General features: G+C 49.8%; 6 protein-coding genes across 6 annotated transcripts; 2 read left to right on the top strand and 4 right to left on the bottom strand.

The window, feature by feature from the left end:
* Window positions 1-151: 151 nt before the first annotated feature.
* BCR38DRAFT_466018 (uncharacterized protein) lies at window positions 152-861 on the bottom strand (the record flags this gene model as incomplete). Its single annotated transcript, XM_040862719.1, has 2 exons — window positions 700-861; window positions 152-632 (listed from the first exon to the last, which is right to left on the bottom strand). Exons 1-2 carry the CDS (start codon window positions 822-824, stop codon window positions 152-154), a joined length of 606 nt encoding a protein of 201 aa, XP_040715352.1. The 5' UTR covers window positions 825-861.
* An 890-nt stretch (window positions 862-1,751) lies between these two features.
* Window positions 1,752-2,736, top strand: BCR38DRAFT_343539 (putative peptidase domain-containing protein; the record flags this gene model as incomplete). Its single annotated transcript, XM_040856042.1, has 4 exons — window positions 1,752-2,014; window positions 2,066-2,145; window positions 2,210-2,622; window positions 2,695-2,736. 4 exons carry the CDS (start codon window positions 1,752-1,754, stop codon window positions 2,734-2,736), a joined length of 798 nt encoding a protein of 265 aa, XP_040715351.1.
* Window positions 2,737-5,319: 2,583 nt separating this feature from the next.
* On the bottom strand, window positions 5,320-6,642 carry BCR38DRAFT_457755 (uncharacterized protein; the record flags this gene model as incomplete). Its single annotated transcript, XM_040862074.1, has 4 exons — window positions 5,320-5,341; window positions 5,419-6,226; window positions 6,282-6,439; window positions 6,617-6,642. 4 exons carry the CDS (start codon window positions 6,640-6,642, stop codon window positions 5,320-5,322), a joined length of 1,014 nt encoding a protein of 337 aa, XP_040715350.1.
* Window positions 6,643-13,988: 7,346 nt separating this feature from the next.
* BCR38DRAFT_343419 (uncharacterized protein) lies at window positions 13,989-15,551 on the bottom strand (the record flags this gene model as incomplete). The annotated part of the gene is made up of 2 exons (XM_040856032.1): window positions 13,989-15,122; window positions 15,180-15,551. The coding sequence occupies 2 exons, from the start codon at window positions 15,549-15,551 to the stop codon at window positions 13,989-13,991; spliced, it is 1,506 nt and encodes a 501-aa protein (XP_040715349.1).
* BCR38DRAFT_202642 (uncharacterized protein) lies at window positions 15,468-16,169 on the top strand. Its single transcript, XM_040854109.1, has one exon. It carries the CDS (start codon window positions 15,550-15,552, stop codon window positions 16,006-16,008), a length of 459 nt encoding a protein of 152 aa, XP_040715348.1. The 5' UTR covers window positions 15,468-15,549; the 3' UTR covers window positions 16,009-16,169.
* A 1,414-nt stretch (window positions 16,170-17,583) lies between these two features.
* BCR38DRAFT_474505 (uncharacterized protein) lies at window positions 17,584-18,156 on the bottom strand (the record flags this gene model as incomplete). Its single annotated transcript, XM_040862972.1, has 3 exons — window positions 17,584-17,611; window positions 17,678-17,916; window positions 18,047-18,156. The coding sequence occupies 2 exons, from the start codon at window positions 18,154-18,156 to the stop codon at window positions 17,721-17,723; spliced, it is 306 nt and encodes a 101-aa protein (XP_040715347.1). The 3' UTR covers window positions 17,584-17,611; window positions 17,678-17,720.
* Between the last annotated feature and the right edge of the window lie 2,045 nt (window positions 18,157-20,201).

Below are 20,201 nucleotides of genomic sequence, written 5' to 3'. Positions count from 1 at the left end.
TATACAAGATTTTGTTTTATTATAGAAAACTGCGAAATATTATATATAACATATGGTCATGATAATAATACCACATTTGGCATTACAGTACAGAAATCCCCATCCTTCCAGCACGATCTGTCTTTCATAGGTCACTCAGCCAATTATCTATCTAAATTCCTAAAGCCAACACAGCCAAAACTCCCCCCAGAATCACAGCCCCATTGGCACCACCACGGGCAGCAACAGCCGTGGAAACCGCCGCATCAGTAGATGCAGCCGTTGAAGTACTAGTAGCGAATCCAGTCGTTGCAGTCGCAAGAGCCGAAGTCGTTGACACAGGGCCATCACAGTGCCAATGATCACCGTGCGACTCGCAGCCAACTGATTCCGTCGGACTCGGCGCTAGACTGCCAGTTCCTCCACTGTGGTCATGGTCATCACTGCTGGTAGTGGAGGCTGTCACCGCAATAGCCGTAGTGGAAACGGGGCCATCACAGTGCCAGTGGTCGCCGTGAGCCTCGCAACCTACGGATTCAGTTGGGCTGGGCTCGATAGTGACCGTGCCAGTTGCGTCCTCTTCGTGGTCATCATAAGTACTGGTTGCTGTAGGTGCTGTTCCGGCTGATGTTGATGCGGGACCGTCACAGTGCCTGTTTGTAGAAGTTCCTGGTTAGATTTGTGATATTGAAAGGGAATAGGAAACCAAGGTGAGCGCACCAGTGATCGCCATGAGGCTCACAACCAACAGATTCCGTTGGAGAGAATGCCAATGTTTCGGTGGTTTGGGCTGTTGCGCTCGATAGTATGCACAACGCCACGAATTGGGAGATAAGGAACTTCATTTTCAGTTTGAGAATGAGGAATGGAGTTTGAAGGAAGTTGAAGAGGCGATTTTGGTGTTCTCTATACTTGCCCTGGCGCAACCCACCTTATAATTCGGAGACCAGTTGCGTGACTAGAATTAGGCAGATCAAAGTAAATCGCGCGATGTGATTTGATCTCTCCCAATTAATTTTAGTCATGTCGCGCATGCATACTGCATGTCGGTCGAGTATTCATACGAGCCTCCTCGGACATGCCACCATTACGGTGAGCTGGTCCTAGTCCTATAGCCTTGGCTGCATATGCTATCCATCAGGGTCCTCAGAAGACGAACTGGGCGGTACACTAGACAATGATTGGCCGGAACTTTTTCAAGCTCTATAGCTTACTGCGCCCCTGGGAAGTATACTGCCAATGATGAAGCCGCAAGGGGGTTTGAGAACCTTGATGTCCCAACTGCTGATCGATATATCTTGGCCTTCCCATCCTATCGGAGGACATCAGTCTGTTTTTTCACTTGGCAGACACTTTTTTAATCAATGCTTCCGATGCCAAGTATCTTGGTATTTGCAGATTTCTCTGGTACATGACTAATATATTGACGATAGCCTGGCCGTTGACGAGGGCACGGTGCCCGCTACCGTCGGGAAACCATGATGCGGGCAGTTCGACGGATCTCGTACGGGCTAACAAGGTGGACCTAAGGAAATCAGGATACCCATGCGGCATTTGTTCTGGGAAGGAAAGAACCACGAACGGTCAGAGGCGATTGTATAAAATGGGATGATGTTCAGTTGTCGAAAGTGTTACCACAGCATTTGGCGTCTTACGTTTCACAGCATCAAGTCGTCAACTCGAGACATATCAAGATGAAACCCACCTTCGCAGCTCTTTTCTTGGCATTGTCCTCATGCGACTTTGGCGTAGCTTCTGCTGCCAGGTTCCGGATGAAACGCGATGCCGTTCCTGCCACGAACACAGTCACCGAGCTATCCCAACCCACGACTTATGACTGGGCTGCGGGTGCCACCAAGGATTACCCAATTCACGCGTCTTGCAACTCAACTCAACGATCTCTCTTGAAAAAGGGACTGGATGACGCAATGAAGCTTGCAGACCACGCCAAGAACCATGTCCTCCGGTTTGGCAACAGCTCCGAATTTTATGTGAAGTACTTTGGCTCTGCTCCCACGGCGGAGGTCATTGGATGGTGAGTATGCCGGGCGGTTACGAGGATCAATTTCACTGACTTCATGGATAGGTACGACAAAGTGGTCAACGCCGACCGAGGTGGAATTTGGTTCCGATGTGATAACCCCGACGGCAACTGTGATATCGAAGGTAACAAGAAATCAACCGACATATATTTGTTCCCTCGCATGTTCATCATGCTAACTTTACACAGGCTGGGGCGGCCACTGGCGAGGCGAAAATGGGACCGACGAGACCGTCATCTGCGAGCTCTCCTACACAACTCGTATGCCCATCGAAGGCTTGTGTGGATACGGCTATGACGTCTCCAATGGCGAACTCGCCTTTTACTTCGGCTCCGACTTGATCCACCGACTATATCACATGCCCAAGATCGGAGAGGCCATCGTCGAGCACTACGCCGACACGTACAGCGAGTGTCTTGAGTTGGCCGTTGACGCCCCGGCGGAGGCGGTGCGGAACTCGCACACTTTGCAGTATTTCGCATTGGATGTGTATGCGTACGATATCGCATTGCCTGGTGAGGGCTGCACGGGCAGGGTCAAGGATTCTGAGACGTCGACTGACGAGCCGACTGCCACGGCGTCATCGAGTGCTTCTGCTACTGTCACTGCGGGAAAGGTTTGTTTTTCGATGTCTTGATGCTCTTGAAATTTCAGCTGCTGATATTGTGTACAGGAATGCCATACCCATTCTGACGGCACGGAACATTGTGAATAAAAGTGTGCAGTTCACTTCAGAGATGAGAGTGACGAGGCGAAGGTCTCCTATAGCGGAGAGAGCAAAAGTAATGTGGAATAAGATAATTAGAACGAATATTCTCAGTAGGAGGCGTAGCTCTAATAATCAAGACCTGCTGAATCATTATTTCCGTATCTTAAACCCTATATTCTCGTTTGGAGCTACTTATGTTGAATATTTTCCTCCTTTCCCCAGATGGCCTTGTGCTAAAACGCAGTCCTTCTGTTCCCTCGGAGGTTTGTACTGCGCCGCTGGTCTGGGCACCACAGCTTTCGGATCCTCGTCCGGAGCCAAATTGTACGTCGAAGGTTTCAACAGGTCAGTATGTTCAACATCAGCGTCTTTGCGACTTTTCTAGGACATATAGTTGCACAATATGAAGAATAAATACGTGGCCATGTCCTCCTGTATGTGGACTTGATTGAGTTCGTTTATATAATGACTTGAGTGCATCAAAACTTCTCTCTTACTTCCAAAGACGCCACTTTTGTAAACTTGCACCTCGATTTCCGTGTTGGACCTTCAAGGCTACTCCGTCAAGACTGCCAAGTCAAAAGGAGAAAAGTAAAGCCGCAAACCGTACGAAGTATGGGTCAATATGACCTCTACCCATTGAACCACACGAGTCCTGGCTGTGGGGCAGGCATCAGTCATTTCTGACTATATAAGGCCCTTATGGCCGCCCTTTGCTTCTCTCTGGACTCTCCAGAGATCATGACACTTTCAATACAAGACCATTTGCCCACAATCCAATATTCCACACCGCAGCACATTGCATTGCGACCGAGACTTATAGTCTTTCAAGGCATTTTGCACTCCGCGCGGGTATGAACCAAGCTGTAGACACCAACAACCATTAGGAGGGAAAGCAATTCAAGAAGTTAGCTGTGCTTACATAAAAGCTGATTCAGCGCTTCTCCGTAGTACTCGGTCATTGAACCAAAAGTGAAGGGCGGTGATGAGAAGCCGAGGAGCGGTCTCTTCTATGGTGGGCTTGTATAGCCTACAGAGGCGCGCATACGTTGTGAAAACCATCGTCCTCCACATCTCCACAGACATTGAGTAAACTAGGTAATTTTGTTGTTACAGAGGTAAAAAGGATGATGTGACGGTTGCTAGGAGCTCACCTATGACAGAAATGCTAATCGAGGAGAGGCGTTTAGTTACACAGTAATACATATTAAGCCATAATTTCCACGCTAAACCTGCTGCATCTTCTAATTATAGGATATAGTTTTATTTCTTATGTGAGTCGTAATGTTCGTACTAGCGAATATACTTCCGACCGCTGCAGGCTGCATTGGTACTATGAAGGCGCGTGGGGGACCAATTCTGAATTGGCCCCCGGGGGTTCCCCAAATAAACAAACTAGGCCGGCTGGGTAAATACCCTTCTATATCTAAGGCCACAGCTTCCCACGCTTCTCATACCTGTGTAGAGTCCATCCCCCTGGTCTTTGAGAATGCCAAGGCTTATTTGTACATCATGACAAGAATGTAGGATCCCCCACCAACGAGTGGAAATTCTCCAGTTGTTCCACCTGTCTGACAACGAACGGAGCTGGCATTCCACGAAACAGAATCAGCTACCCCCGATCCGTGGTGCAGAACCGAGCACAGAACAGTCGTTTCGCAGTGCCAACAACTCCACGTCTGATCTCAGAGCTAGCAGCGCTGCATGAGTGATGCGAGTGCATATGGGGTGTGAATTGTTGTATTCGGAAAGGATGGCCAGGTCAGCTATTTTGGCCTGACAGAGCTCTTTTATAGCTCTTATCTTATCTTATCTATCTTATCTATCGCTATAGGGTAACCCCCCAATGGGGTCACGTATCAGTAAGGCAGGCTTTAGACCCATTTTTCTTCGGAGGCTGTATCTCTGATGATGGCGTGGTAAGCCGCGGTGCCGCGGGTTGAGCATAGGCATGGCCAAGAGGTGTCGTCGATAGTGATTCGGAACTTCAAAACTTGGATGCTTCCCCCGTCAGTTAGTTTTCAAGGGCACCGATGGATCGTCCGAGGTCACTACAGTAGGTTATTAGTAGAATTTCATGACCTTGAGGCTGTCGAGTTGACATGAACAGTTGAGCCTGTTAGTTAGGTCGGACCCATGTGTTTCACTACTGAGGCGGAGCAGGCGAGTCTCCTGGATACCGTCAAGTTGCTTTCAAATGAAAGCCAGGTATTTTCGAGGTTGAGGTTATGAACCATCATGCCATCTTCTAACGACCTTGCGTCCTGAGAGCCACGAGGTGGAGACGTTATGGTGAGACGCTCAGCACTCCCAATGTCGACAGTGGGCTGATAAGCAGGTACTTGTCGGTAGATGGGTCCTGCTGCCCGGGGAGCATAACCTAGGGACCATACTCTATAGACAGCTAATGCCGTATGCTGTAGGACGTGGCCTCGTTGTATCCGAGTGTGACTATCCTCGGGCCATCCGAAGGAACATCCGCATCGACCAATGCATTGGCCGACGTGAATCCGTCTATGTGGAATGGGTATTGTCGCTTCCACGAGGTGCATTCTCAGCTAAGACGATACATCTCCCCCCTTCCTAATATCACGAACCACGGCTAACAAACCTGTATTCATGGTTGTGACGGTTTGCTCCCCTTCTTGCCTAACCAAGGCGGTCCTAGATGCCGGGCGACCGAAGTACCACAATATAACCGTGATGACCGTCGTTGGTACGGCAAACGCCCAATATACCCAAAACTTGTTAGATACTGTCCAGCCCGAGTCGACACTATAATCAAAAAACGACATGCTAAAGATGGCGGAAATGAAGGTCGGAGGTAAAAAGGTGAGGGTAACGAAGGCGATGGTCTTCATGGAGGCGCTGTCCGACTGTGCAGACCGTCCGATTTCGACCGAGGTGCCGGCATCGTACTGGGCAACGGTATTATAGGCCAGCTGGATCTCGTTAAGCAGCCGCTTTTCATTGGATACCGAGCGATGCCGCAGACTTTCGATGAAACTCTCAAAGAATTGAAGTCGGGAGTGGGTATTCTGGGAAATGTCCTGGTCAGACATCGACTTCATGAAGATATCGTGCTGCATCACAATGCGCCCCATAGTCTGCGTGGCCACGTCGAGCGTCTCAGACACGTGGATGGCGTGTCTCGCAATGTCGTGCAGGTACCTGTAGTCGGGCTGCGGCTTTCCTGCCGGCTGCCTCTGTAGCTCCAACTTCCTGACATGGTTGCGTATGGACATGACGGCGGAGTCCTCGAGGCGCAAAACCTCGGCCGCTATTCGAGCGTAAGCCCAGAATGGATCCGCTAGGTTGGCCGATTCGGGGTCCAACAGCGGACATGGTAGGCGCTCTACCATGGGCGGCTGCAAATCGAACAGGAGGATAATGGTCTGCTTGGTCGATAGCAGCCATCGCGTAAAGATGTTGATCTTGTGCCACCGATAGCGTAATCCCTCCTCTAATTGTTTCACCTCGAAGAACGCCCACATGCCTCTCATTGTTAGTGTTGAACGTGCACCTTGTGTGCAGTAACATCGCAGGCTTACTAATTCCGGAAGAAGCCATTGCATCACTCGTCTCGCAGCCGAAATACCCGTTGGAATTCCTGCAATAGTCCGACCACCACAGTTCCGGCATGCCGAATGCATCAATAAAGTCCTGCCGACACCGCGGGCATGTACGGATCTGGTTAGCACTCGCGAGGCTGATGGACGTCAGCGCTGTGTCGGGTTCTGCTCAAGCATTCGACTGACATGATGCATGCAGGCGATTCTGCCGGAATCAATTGATGCGGGCCGTGCGCGACATGGAACTGATCGGGGCTGACCTGTCGACTGTGCCAGCCGTTGCCTGTAGGGTGTAGAATTATTAGTGTGCTGACAGAAGTTGAGATGGCGGCTCTCCCATAGGGGTAATAATATACCTCCGCTCAGCTCCAGCACGGAGAGATTCGGGCAACCCTGGCAGTTCTTTTCAGACTTCATGGTCATTCAAATCGGACCAGGTGGAAAAGGAACAGGGCAAGCAGCATATCGGGGGTCGTCGGGCAGCGTCTGCGAGGCTGGAGAAAAGATGGGGGTATGAAGATAGAATCTTGAAGGAGTGCATCAACTGGGGAAACCACAGGCTAAATGTGTTGCCAGTTGCACCGACCCACACAGCCCAATGCCTGCTGTACACATGTTCTCTGCACATTCTGCGTCACTGAGTTTGCCTCCAGAGTGGCATTGTTAGGACGCCGAATGCTGCGAGGGCGGGTCGCTGACCTGTGGGCTTCCGTCGTTTGATTTAGCGCCGGTAACTCTGCCCCAGCGTATCTATCATAAGCCCGAAGGACTGAGGCATGCGAGCAGTTGCCCGTAATAATTCAATGTCGCCTATCTTTGAGACAACCATGCAACGTACCCACCGTGACGATTGTCAGACCTTATAACTACCAAAAATACCTCATTCTACAGCGAGTGGGTCCCTCGTCTTTTGACGATCAATTTAGTCCAACAACGATATTCACCAATGCACACCGTCTAGCCGCAAATCTCCTTACAACAGACACCCCTTGAATACAAATCTGCTTCGATTTTCAGGTGAATTTGCAGACCTGCCAATTACAAGTTTCCGAAACAATTTTGCCTGACATTCGCAGCCTAAAATAAGGACACTTGGAAGTGGGTATGAATTCCGTTATAACGAAGCTGCCGCTCACAGGCGAATTGGGGCATCATTAACCTTTTGAATAGTTACAAGGAATCTACCAGTTACTTGGAAGACGACAACTAGCATTTCCACAAGGATATCACGCTAGACGGAAGTCATGTGCTCTACGCCCTACACTGATGCAACTTTTCTACTTCAAGGATGACACGTTGGTAGGCTACAGAGATTGCTCCAGCAATCACCCTGATCCAACAGCGGGACTTGTACACCGTACCGCCGAAGCGGTGAGCAACGGTACTCCTCGTGCCAGATTGTGCTGGCAGCTGGAGAAGCAATTTGAACCTACTGCAGTAGCCCGAGGTAGAAGACGGGGCCTCCATTTCTGTCTGATCAGGCTCCCAAAAACGGCTGTCTGGCAAGTCCAATGCAATGGCACATATAGGGTGTTGGCAGCAAGTCTATCATGCGGCATACGACAGATTTGTACGTACGCCTGGGCATATTTGCATCTGTTTTGCATCTGTATATCAGACCATTCTTCCGCTTTTGTTCGTGACTGGAATCTTCAAACTTGACTCATCATGTCGGAGCCCGCTGACACATTGCAAACGGCATCTGCGATCCCAGACCTTCCTCACGCCCTTGCTATTTCTCCTTTCTCGTAGCTAATCACGAGCCTTGCGTCCCGAGCTTTTCCCAGGAACTCATGAGCTAAGAACACCAAGTCCAGCCAGGACGGCGCAAGGGGGATCTTCAGCTTCGAGAGAACATGCTGCTCGGCCTGGTCCATGCAGCACGCACACACCGAGATCCACTCTTCGACCCCCCCACCAAGCCCGCCCAGCGCTTGAAGCCGATGGCAAAACCTGCGGAGGTTTTGGTCCCTGTGTCCGGATTGAGAAGTGTGTTAGTCAGGTGGTGTCTCAACCTTTCTTACATGGCATTGTGTTATGGGTTACACTTGCACTAGACTTCAATTCTGCTCCAGCGCCATAGGCTACGATGCGTGATCAGTACATCATACGTGCCTAGATGGATCCCTAGTATATACCACCAAGGGCGACCTTCCAGTTTATGTCGAAACGAGGTACATTATAGGGACTGGGAGAGGCATGGGCCTTTTTCTCACAAAACACACGCCGCGTTTTGTCGATGACAGCTTGAACCGAAATGAAATAATGACCGGCCGATTACCAACTGAGGCGGACATCCAGTTCGGAATGATCGTGCAAGCACTATAAAAGAGGTAATTGGCTGGATTTACTAATCGAAGTAATTTGGCTCTGCTAAGCATAGCTAGCTGTTTGTGACGCCAGAAATTATCACCAAGGACGTTTGGTAATAATAAGCTGGTACATAAGCAGAGGGTGGTTGAATGGCGTTCTTAATATGCTGCAGTCGCGTTGATTTTCAAAAGTTGAGGCAAGCTGGTCCGGCTTAGATTCATCCAGTAACAGTGCTGCACTTTCAACTCAGTATCTTCACTGTCTCTTCGGCCACTTTCGCCAAATAAGCCCCGAAAAGTATCCTACACCCGCGTTCGTGTCGCGACATACACAGGCCAACCCTTTGGAACGACTGTAAAGTATGCCGCTCGTTTCCCTGTTTGTTTTAGGTCCACCTGCTTGAAATCGTAGTCTGACCACCGTGGCCTACGACAGGCATCACATCCCGCATATTCAAATAAATTCCGGTATTCCCTCTCAAATGTAAACCACGCTTTGCACAAGGGGTTGACTCATAGCTACTTTGGAAAACTGAATCTTCGCAACATGTGCCCGGGACAAGTAGCCCAACCAGGTGGCTGCGTCCGGTCCCCATAGCACTTGAGAAGTCTAGAGGACGTAGGATTAATGGATAGGATTGTTCCTTCAGGAAAGGTAGTGCCGTCCAATGTGACACCTTCTTTCGGAGCAATGCGAGGTAGGCCCACTAAATGGATGGCGCTCAATAACTAAATGAAGAATATGGATAGTGAAAGGAAGCCATGGGTAAGGGTATTTGTGTCTGTATCATGAGTTTTTCGACACATCGGACCAAATATACGCAACGCCTCCTTAATAATCGCAGCCTCGAAGCATCTTGGGAGCTAATCACGGGATCTTGGTAACGGCCTTGCTTGACTGCTGCATCGATTTCCTCTCGAATACGCTGCCAGCCTTCAGGGTGTTGAAGCAAGCGATAGACAAAGCTTTGTAGCCCACAGGAAACCGTGTGGGAACCTGCGCCGAGATTTGTGATGGCCGCGGCGAACAGCGTGCCCTGAAGCCAATGCAGATTCTCCTCGCCGATTTTGTCCAGAGCACGGAACCAGTGTGTGCTAATGTCGAATCGAACGTCTGGATTCTTTCTCCGTTCTTCGAGGGTGGTCTTCGTGATAGCGCCGAGGTGGCCCAGCGGGAGAAGTTCGGTCCAGGTAATAAAGGGGTTGCAGATCAAGTGGCTTAACCACCGTAAGTGTCCGAAGACGGGAAGATAGAGTCCCATAGCCTCGTTTGATGCAATAGCACTCTTTATGTCTTCGCCCTTTTCAGATCTTGAGAAGGTAATCCCGTCGGTAATATCGTAGGCTGCGAATGAGAAGAAGCGGCCAAGGTCCATCGGCTCCTGTTTGCCAGCGAAAGTACTCATCCAAGAGAACAACTTGGTGTGGATTTCATTCATATGTGGTTCCGATTGTATGATGTTATGATAAAGGAAACCTTGGGGCAGAAACTTCGCACTGCGAGTCTCTTCCTCAGGGTTACGGATGCTGATAGGCGCAGGAGCACGACAGTCGGGCAACACGAGAATTTTATACCATTCGGCCTATTTTCATGTGATTCAACATAATTATAAGCAAATATATGGAGAAAGACTCTTTATCTGCTCAAGAGGAGCCCAGAATATTGCCTGCGCGGCATTATGGTAACACACGTTGACTTCGTTGTGCGCGATCCAAATTAAAAAGCCTATATGCGCCCGTTGTAAGTTTGATGTGCTTCATATGATTGTACATGAGGTGAGATAAAAACAGCACTGGTCGCATTTCTCATGTTGGCGAGCGAGTGTCAATTGCTGGTTGCCCCTCCAGACCTGACGAAGATGCTATAGTCGCGAGACAGAGGCAAGGAACGGACCTGGAATGGAGCTGATTGGGGAGAAATAACGTCGTCGAACCACGACGAAGAAGGAAAACGATACAAGGAACACAAACAGTTGAAAAGAAATCATTGATGTTTTCGCGACTGACTATAAATGTTCGCTAGCCCAGGTGCGGAGTCTTGAGTAACAGTTACATTCATAAGAAACGAGTAAGAAAAAGAAACGTGGAGGCCGACCAGCGAGAAGCTGGTGTGATAGTAGGCGGACGTTGCATCGTCAGCTCGGCTAAGGAGCAAAGGATCACGTAGACAAGACGCACCCAATCTCGAAAACCAAATATAGTCACTTGCGAAGCGTACCGAGTTCGCAAACCTATAAACAGCTGAAAAGCTGCCCCAGCTATGCATAGTACTCTTACGACTTATAGGAGACCAAAGAGCCCATCCCTAAACACCTTGATGGCGTGTATGTGCTAGTCTCATATATATAATACGATTTTGACGGTGACACACTCAAGTTTAACGAATATACACATACTAATCTGCTTTACTTTTGGTCAAGTATATAACAATTTGAATGCATCTTTCAGAAATGCGATAAGCTTAGCCAAATATTGTCCTTCGTCCTCGTCCTTTACCCCTCATCCCTCCACCCCCAATCGGGCCAATCCAAATGTGTATACACAAGCCCCTGATTCACCCGCATATTCCTCTTTCACAATCCCACCACCTCAGGATGCGCCTCAGCCATCATCAACGCTGGCTGACGCCGTAGCATAAATCCCTCATTAGCCACCCTCAAAAACGCTAATAACCCGTCAAAGAACCCATCCAGAATGGAAACTACAACGGGTCTTTCATGGGTCCCAAGTTGGCCCCAGGTAGTCATCTCCAACAATCCCTCAAGCCTGCCCAGCCCGCCCGGCAGCACGACAAAGACGTCTGCTTGGGATGCCATGAGGCACTTGTGTGCGTGCGTGCGGTCCACGATGGCGGTGCGACCACATATATCCTCGGGTGGTGTAAGGAGGCTGTGAAGTAGAGCACGGGGGATGACGGCATGGGGGTACTGGGGGAGTTGCCTATACTTGAGCCTAGGAGTAGCGGTGGGAGCGCGTAATGGTTGGCAGGACCTTGACTTCGTTGAATGGCAGATGAATAACTAGGTGACTTACCGCAGAATACTCAGAGCGTGAAGGGCTTGGGGATCGTGTTGTGTGCTGTCAGGAAATGAAGGTCCGAGCTGGCATTTTCACGGGTCGAGAAACAGCAACAAGAGAGCAGCACCGTTTTGATATAAACTTCCTTATTCTCTTGAAGAAGCAGTGCATCTTTGCCCAACAGACACCGCTATTTCATATTTGGGCTTTCTTGCAACACACTGCGATCAGCCTGGCCGCCTCGCGTTCGGAGTCTTAGCTTCGATCTGGTCCGGTGCGAGACTTCTCAGCGCCCGCAAGAATGATTGGTTAGGTCTGTCAAAAGTCAGCCTTCGCCTCGGCTCGGGTAGGCGGGATGTTTTAAGCTTCCAGATGCTCGGGTATCGGACGTGGAGTGTCATCCAGCATGTCACAGATGTCGATCCCTGGAGCCGAGAGTATAAACAGTTAGTTGCAAATCTTATGCACAATCCAGAAAAGTCTATTCAAATGACATGTTTATTGAATTCTTCAGTCACACGTGTCAGCCCACTTTAATTTTCCCCCTGCCTTCTGAATGTCTCTATCGAAGTAAGGTCATGATACTACAGTTGGAGGCAAGATCACATGCGCTCCTGGGTTATATGCAAACTCTGTCCAATGGTCATTCGGCAATCAGCCTGGGGGCTCAACAACTGATCAGATTCGTTGATGACCTGTATGTAATAATTTGGTCGTCAAGGTCACATATGCAGCCTATTCATCCGTAGGTAGTCCCCTTCGTAGAATCAAGCAAGCAGCGACTGAACCTTTGTAGTTTGGGGCTAGTTATACATTACACGTTGTCGGACTTCCGGCTGTTCAACAACCTTAATACCGACATATCCCTAGCATGCTGAAACGTTAGTAGGGTTGGACCTTCATTGACAAAAGTCTCCCTTGAGTCAGTATCTCTCGAACCGGGAGCAAGACCGCTTGTCGCTCTGTATTTAAAACCCTGATGGACACCATCCCTCGCTCAATTCTTGCCTAGAACAGCTTCCATTAAATAGACACCTTTCATTTGGTGTAACTGACGTCTACTACTCTTTGCCAAAGTACGCCCATTCCTACTCAAGGTGGTCATAGACCTTCCAATCACGAAAAATCTTACCATCATGACCATCTCGTCCAATTAAGGACAATGTCACCGGATGGACACCATTGAATATCCATGCTCTGACAGTCCAGCACTCAATCACCTCCGCACGCCGTCAATATCGTTGTCAAAACAGAATTTCACGTGTTCATTGCGAATCTAGCCAACCAACCTGTGAAGATCTCCAAGTATCACCAAAACACGAGGAGACGTATTACGTACTGAGACTTACTACCCGCCGATTCCAGAGAGACGAAATCGCATTGTCTCTGACGGCGGCCACGAACATATATCGCTGCCCACAGTGAGGTTTGAGGAAGTATTGCGGCCTTTGAGTCACTCTTGTCATGCAACACAAAGTTACCCGTCGCGTATTACAACAGTCCATTCTGATTAAAAATTTGAGTGGAAATACTCTGCTGAAAATCGAAGCGCCGCAGAGGAACTAGCTATCAAAGTTTCTCTACTTCACGAGAATGGGGTCTGAGATGAGGTACGCCATATAACCATGAATAAAGTCGTCTAAGCATTAGAGCGCAGCACTCAAGGTGGTCTAGTAACGTCTATAGTAGTCTGCGTGTCATGCGGAATGTATTGTACATTGTATAATTTCGATTACGCCTCTGCCCTTAATGAGCAGGGTCCTTCAACTCTCAACAGCCTCAGCTCGAGTATGACGCATGGACCGGCGCATCTGGCGCGCCGGAGGCTCGGTCTATACATCAGCACCCGGCGCCTAGATGGTGGAAAACTGGTAGCTGCGTCGTTACTAGTGGGCAACACGCCTCGGTAGTCGCTTGGCTAACTGGCACCGACCTTGCAATTGTCCTTGTGTTCCCAGAACATTTAACGTGGCCCGGCTCTTTTGTCCAAGACACCATTGGGCTCTTCGATGGCTTTTCAGCATCGTTGCATACGGCTCAGCTAAACCAGCTCAACACACGACAGGGTACCGTAGCGACGACGGCGACGACAGTCAGCTCACTCAAGCACGGTTGACATGGCCACCATTTGCCTCACTTTATCCAAAACCCAAGCCCGTGGTCACTGCGGGGTCATGAAGTGTTGGAGGAAAGCCGTCGCGATGAAGACCAGGGCACCAATGGGGCCACTTCGACAGGTACGTGTCGACTCACAGCCTGGGGATCGACCGTACATCGACGACATCTCGTGCTTCGCAACTGATGAGGTGCCTCGATAGGCTGTTGGATTTCTTCCTTGTCATCATTATGGCCAACCTCAGCCGTTGAACCCCACAGCTCGCTTGCTATTGAAAATACCAGGGAACAGATCTGTCGACTTCTTAAGCCACTGCGAACCAGTCTGCGCATGCTTGGTGAACACCGCAGCCGCTTGCTTGCCCATCGCGTCAATCGCCCGCTGGCTAACGGTGAACTCGGTCCAGAAAAGGTACTCCTGGGGTGCATCACACACAACTGTTTTCGTGACATCCGTCACGTTGTCATGAACAAGTTGCAAGCATGGCTGCTGGACCTCGAGAAAACCTTCTTCCGCTGGCCTGGTACCCCGACCAGTCTTGTCTTCAACGTGGGCATTCTGCATCTGCCGTTCGATGATGGCATTGCGCATATAGTCGGACACATCGTAGGTGCTGATGGCCTCGCGCCGCGCGTACGGGACATTGATAGGGGCTTCACCCTCACGCTTACCGAGGGTGTCGTCCGTTGTGGCGACTTCTGGGTCGGGCATGGCGAGCCATTCGTCAAACATCTTGTCAATTTTCAAATTCCATTCCTCGGTCAGGTGCACAGCGTTGCGCAACTCCACGGCCCTGGAGTGGGGATACGGTAGGACGAAGCGAGCCTTGTCAAACCCGGGTGTCAGAGTAATGTCGAACAGGCGGGGAATGAAGACTCGGAATGGTTCGATCGGTACGTCGGCAATCACGTCGTCACTCTTGCTACTTGTCGTTTTGGTAGTGCTGTTCAGGAAAGTGTAAAAATCGGAGTAGGCAATGGACTTTTCTGATCGGGACTCTTGGTAAAGCACCTCAATTTGGGCGAAAATGTGACGCGCTTGAACCTCAATTGCATCCATGGCCAGCTGAGGCGGGAGACAAGCAAGCCTCCAGATATCCCAATAGCCGAAGTTGAAGACCCAGAGCGTCTCCTGGGCTGGGCGCATGGGAGGTGGTGTAGCAAAGAACGCGTCCAGTTGCTGTTGCAAATCTGGCAGTTCTGTTGGGACGGGGTACTCTCGGGGCAACCAAGTGTAGTCAAGCCCGGGTTGTTCGCTCGCTTCGGTTTCGTTGGCCATACGCTCGAGGATAGCTTCATATAACGAGTTCGAAACTAGCGAGCCGCCATGGATATCGGTTCGGGGCATATATGAGAGATGAGTGGTGCAGTCGAGCTATTGAGAAGTCAGCCACAAGTTTCGATTAGCTCTGCAAGGGGTCCTCGGGCTTACGTGTTGACACAAGACCTCGGTCCAGGAAACATCATGACCGACAGCCTTTTCCGGTGTCTTATTCGGCGTTGCAATATCACCGCCCCCGAAAACGACTATCCTCAAGCCACCACCGACACTTCCATCGTCGCCCCCCTTCGGCTTCCATTTCAGAATGGTCGTGTAGTTCGTACCGAAGGCCACGTCCGATAAATGTGTCGGCATGAGCCGCGTGAGGACGAACAGAACAACTACGCAGATGGCGAGCTGCGGCAGAAGTCGAGGCCCACCGCGCACTGCCTTTGCCGAAAAAAATGCCAACAACGCCTTGAGGCCGAACCCCTCGAGAATGCCATCTGGGCTGTAAGACTTGAGACAGGTCCTGAGAGCCATGGTTCAAAAAAACAAAAGTATTTATTGGGCTAGCCTTGGAGGTTTTTCCAAGCACTCCTATCGCGAAAGCTGCCGTTGGCCGTTGACGTCACTAATCACGAAGTCGAGTGCGGTACTGAGGAAGATGAGAGGTAGCTCGTCTGGTGTCTGTGCATCCAATTCTCAGTACATCCGTCCGGCGACAAGACGAGATGTGCTGGCGAGCGAAGGGATTCTGGAACTTCAACCTCTCCTGAAAAATCGTTCGGGCAAGGATTTGCTGTCAAAACGCCGAACGCTGTGCCGGCCGTTATATCGCGATGCGGCGTGCCAAGGCGGCAATGGGGGAGGCTTTCGAGGCTTGGCGAGGAGGGTCGCTAAAGAATTGTGCAGCGTTCGTGTGAGCCGGTGCCGTCGTATCCGGAGTTTGATCGCCGAATTCCAAGTTGTTTGGGTCGGGAAGTTGAAGCCGAGTTGATTCCCGAGAGTTGAAGATTGAAAGGACCCACGAGAGTGAAAGATTGAAGATTAAAGGGAAGAGAAAAAGGGGAGAGTAGGACGAAGGAAATTCGATGCCTGCTGTTCCATGGAGAAATATTATGTTCATGTATCAGCTGGTTGAGAATGGTCCCGCAACATATTGGTATCTCGGGGTCCACAGCCTACGATTTACAAGGTATCCTGCCTTTCAAACCATCAAAACCTTAGACCCCGTTGATACTTGGCTTCCCAGCCCTCTGCGCCTGGAGATCGTCTGCGCCTCTTCCTGATCCGGGCTGAGGAGCATGTTGTAGGTTATTATGGGCGAGTGTGGCCTTCAGTCGTCGTCAGCCGGTGGGGACGGAAGCTGCAGGCCCCTGGCGATGAATTCTTGGGGCTTGGGGGTTCTTGGCTCCGGGACCATCGGGGGGCTCAATATCAGCGCGCTTGCACAGCTGCACAGTAGGGAAACCCACCCAACATTATGAGCAACTCGAATTGTCTAGGTGTCAACACTGTGAAGTGACGGCAGCCCTAAATCAAGGTCACACGGCAATGAGCATGCGACCGTCGCATCATCCCTTGCTCGCCGTGTCGTCCGAACTTATTACCAGATTTCCGTCAACGTGGTCTGCCGTCAATAGTTCGAGGTGGGTCTACGATTTGACAGTTCGCCATGGATTGCGACGCACGACATGAAACAGCTTCGTTTCGACATCAACACACAAAGGACCCCCAACATCTGCTTTTGTGCATCGTCACCCAACACCCAACATCTGACGCTACTGTGTCTGCAGACGGAAAATGGATTGGAAGGGGAGGTTCCGAAAAGGCCACGGATGAAATTACACTATTAGAGCCTCGTGTCAGCCGCTGCAGCGCAGGCCGAAGTCGGCATGCGACCGCGAAATTGCAGAGACACTCAACAGCCATTGAAGACTGGAGCCGGTCGAGTAGGAGCCTGCCATCCATGCGATCAGCGAGATCCCCCTTTATTGAATCTTACTGTGTGACTAGATGACGAATCAATGGCCCGAGACCGAGATGTAAAGGTGTCCTGTCCGTCTCTCCACGCTCATAAGTTTTTCGCTGCCTATTCCCGACTTTCTCAGTGGGTCAAACTGGTCAAACTGTTTGTTCCTGTCGACCCAAGATATTTTTAATCTAACGGTCAAGCCCCAAGCCACAACGCACAATGGGCGGGGTCTCATTGGCGCAGCTCGTTGGCTCCTACGTCGTCCATGAATCTTCCCCTAAAAATTCGGTTTGACTTGAGTCGTGTTCAAAGAGGGACAGAATTGCTCAATTGGATGGACAGAGAAATCTGCAGCCAAGGAATCTTAACTCCCCAGAAACCCATACGTATGTCTTCGTACGGACTGTATTCCCAATCAATATCTACCCCCTTTGCAAGAACTTCAGATTTGAATATGTACAATAGCGTAAAGTCCCGGTGGCCGATATCCTGGCCCCATTTATTATGTCTTTTCATTGAGATGAAACATGCACAGTTGCATTTGTGCAAACCCCCTGTCCTCAAGCGCCATTTCTGAAAGGCATTTATTACGAGATTCTCCAGGTTCCTTTTAAGGGTAGGTTAACTGAAATGAACAATTAATATAGAGGTGGTGCCTTGCCCGCCAAGCCAGTAATATCTTTAAGCTTACACGCGTAGTCAGGCTCCGCAATGCCAACTATTCTCTCCATGGTTTAAGGGTCGGGAATCGGGGGCAGTGCTGAAGTCTCCTCTTCGATACTGCTGTCGACAGCTCTGATGATAATAGATGCGCATGATTGGATCGTGAGGACCTCGGCACCCCTGTCAGCTTCATTCTCCCTTTCAATTACTTGTCGGCATGCGACGTTCACCACATAAGTAGAACCACGGTTCATATTGTCGTATCGACTATAGACCTTGAGTTTCAAAATCGTTGGCGTCACTGTTACCGCCGTGATGCTTAGTCAGACGAAAGCCAGCACTTTGACTAATGTAGGGCGGCGGGTTGGGCTGAAGTTTCCCCAGCTGGGAATCTTACCAACCTACTAGAGGCTCATCTTGCCGGGATGCCTGTGCCGGCATAGCTCGCACCTCTAACCCCTCACGTGCAAATCTGCATTTTATGGATTGTCTCATCTCACGTCTCATGGCAGATTCCGATCAAGCCGCTTAGATACACGTGATAGTCAAAACATACGCTCATTTTAAAGCGATTCTCGCCAGGGAATAGTATGTAAAGTCAAGTTCAACTAGCCAACCTTTGAAGGTCGTCACTGTCCGTACTTATATTTTCGAAATTGTACGCGGTAGATCAGTGATCGTTGCCAATATATAACTGAACAAACTCGGCCTCGGGGCTCTCCATAGAATACTCTTCTGCAAGAGTGTTATAAGATATTTGTATCTTTGATACCGCCACTATCTCGTACAATTCGTTCATGTTAAATAATAAGATTTGCTAGGTGCAGAAATTCCAAGGGTCGGACCAACCTCACCAACCTCACCATCCCCCCTTGGTTGGTTGGTGATCAAATCAGTAAGCAAACGCTGGTGATGTTGACCAACCAGTGATCATAGTGAGGTTAGGTGAGGTTGATGACTTTTTGGGTGGATTACTGCTAAGATATGAAGCTATCGCCAGCCTCGCCAGCGCGGTCCCCCAGGAACATGTTGGCGGAGTTGGCTATAGCGTCCTCTGTAGCCTCGTCCGGTTCATCCAGCCAGTTATTTCCCATGGCTCTCTCAGCCGTCAGGGTCCCAAGCAGAGTATCTAGCTGGCTTATTAAGGGCGCTGGCCATCAAATCCGAGTACAGACCGCGCTGACAGATAGCCTCCTCGGATACCGACCGATGGGGATAGGCACTCACAGATAGCACACAGATCCCTTGGCCTCTTACCGTCAACGACCCGCCGGACAAGTAAATGATAGAAAAATTGAAGCCACAGAAACACTGGAAAAGGTGCTCCTGGGCCTCCGGGAGTACCGGAGTAGCCTCAGCCGAGGCCTGGCGAGATGGCGATGCCATCGGAGTCGGCGTTGTAAGGCCAATTAGACCCTCAATAGCATAGGGGTAGCGGCTTAAGCATCCGAAGAACACCAAGATAGAAGCCAAGTTTCAAAGTACCAGATATTTTGCAGATATTTGCAAGCTAACAAGTCTTACAGGGGGTCCTATAGGGCTGGTAGGGACAGTTTGAGCCTTAGCAACCATAAACCAACCAGTTTGCCCAACCAAGGCATCCTGTGAGGTTAGCATTGGCAACAAAAGTCCATAGAATGGTGAGGGTATTGTTGTATATACACGCCAACCCGAGCTCACTATGTTGGCATGGTGAGGTTGTTTCGACCCTTAAGAAATTCCGTGAAGTCTCGCCCCTTTCCAAACCACTCTTGCCATTTCCCCTTGCAGTCGGCTCCTGGAATGATCTAATTCGTCCGCCCTTTCTTTATCAAGGTGATTCACTAGAAGCAAGGTAGATGCAACAGGGATTTCCCCATAGGAAATTGGCATCCTGTCCCTTTGGTCTTGAGGTTCAAACTTCTCGGGATTAGTGCCAAATTTCATTATCTTGTATGATACTTTCCGAAGAATACGCCACAACAAGAGTATACCACTGTCCACTGCTTAATCCTCCTTGTATGGGGCAGGGAATACTGGCGGCTCGCTTACAAGGAGCCATGGCTTGTTTCCGCAGTTGAATCAACATTTTGGCCACTTTGTTAATATGTGGTCTTACGTACTAGATTATCATTGCTAGCGACGGTACCTAATAATGCTACACTAGAGTCCATTGCTACGCCAAGTACCGCTCCGTTCTCCCGTGGTTACCCATCCCTACGTAGTGGTCAAATTTCGAAGACATTTCTTACTTTTGCCATGCGATAGATATGTTTGGGCGATGTTCGTCCATCTATCTACCCGTTGCTTTGAACCATATCGACATGCTTTGCCTTCTTGTCCAGGAACCACCATGAAGTACAGACTATCCTCAATTCAAGCTGTTTGTGTGTAGTACACCCTTCCAGGTTCGGACTCCCATTTCTGTATCGGTGACGATTTGCATCCTGGCGATTTTCCGGTTACAAACGGATTTATCGTGCCTTGCAATCCTTGAAATTTAACATGTGGGCCACGTAAATTCTATTATGGTAAGCAATATTTTTGAATACCGTTGTGGGTGGTTTCTCCCC

This window comes from Pseudomassariella vexata (genome assembly GCF_002105095.1).
Source record: "Pseudomassariella vexata strain CBS 129021 chromosome Unknown BCR38scaffold_7, whole genome shotgun sequence".
NCBI lineage: Eukaryota > Fungi > Ascomycota > Sordariomycetes > Amphisphaeriales > Pseudomassariaceae > Pseudomassariella > Pseudomassariella vexata.
This window is presented reverse-complemented; position numbering and strand designations above follow the sequence as displayed.

Excerpts from the sequence above, each read along its gene's own strand:
- BCR38DRAFT_202642 (XM_040854109.1), top strand. The coding sequence starts at position 15,550 with ATGGTTCAAAAAAACAAAAGTATTTATTGGGCTAGCCTTGGAGGTTTT.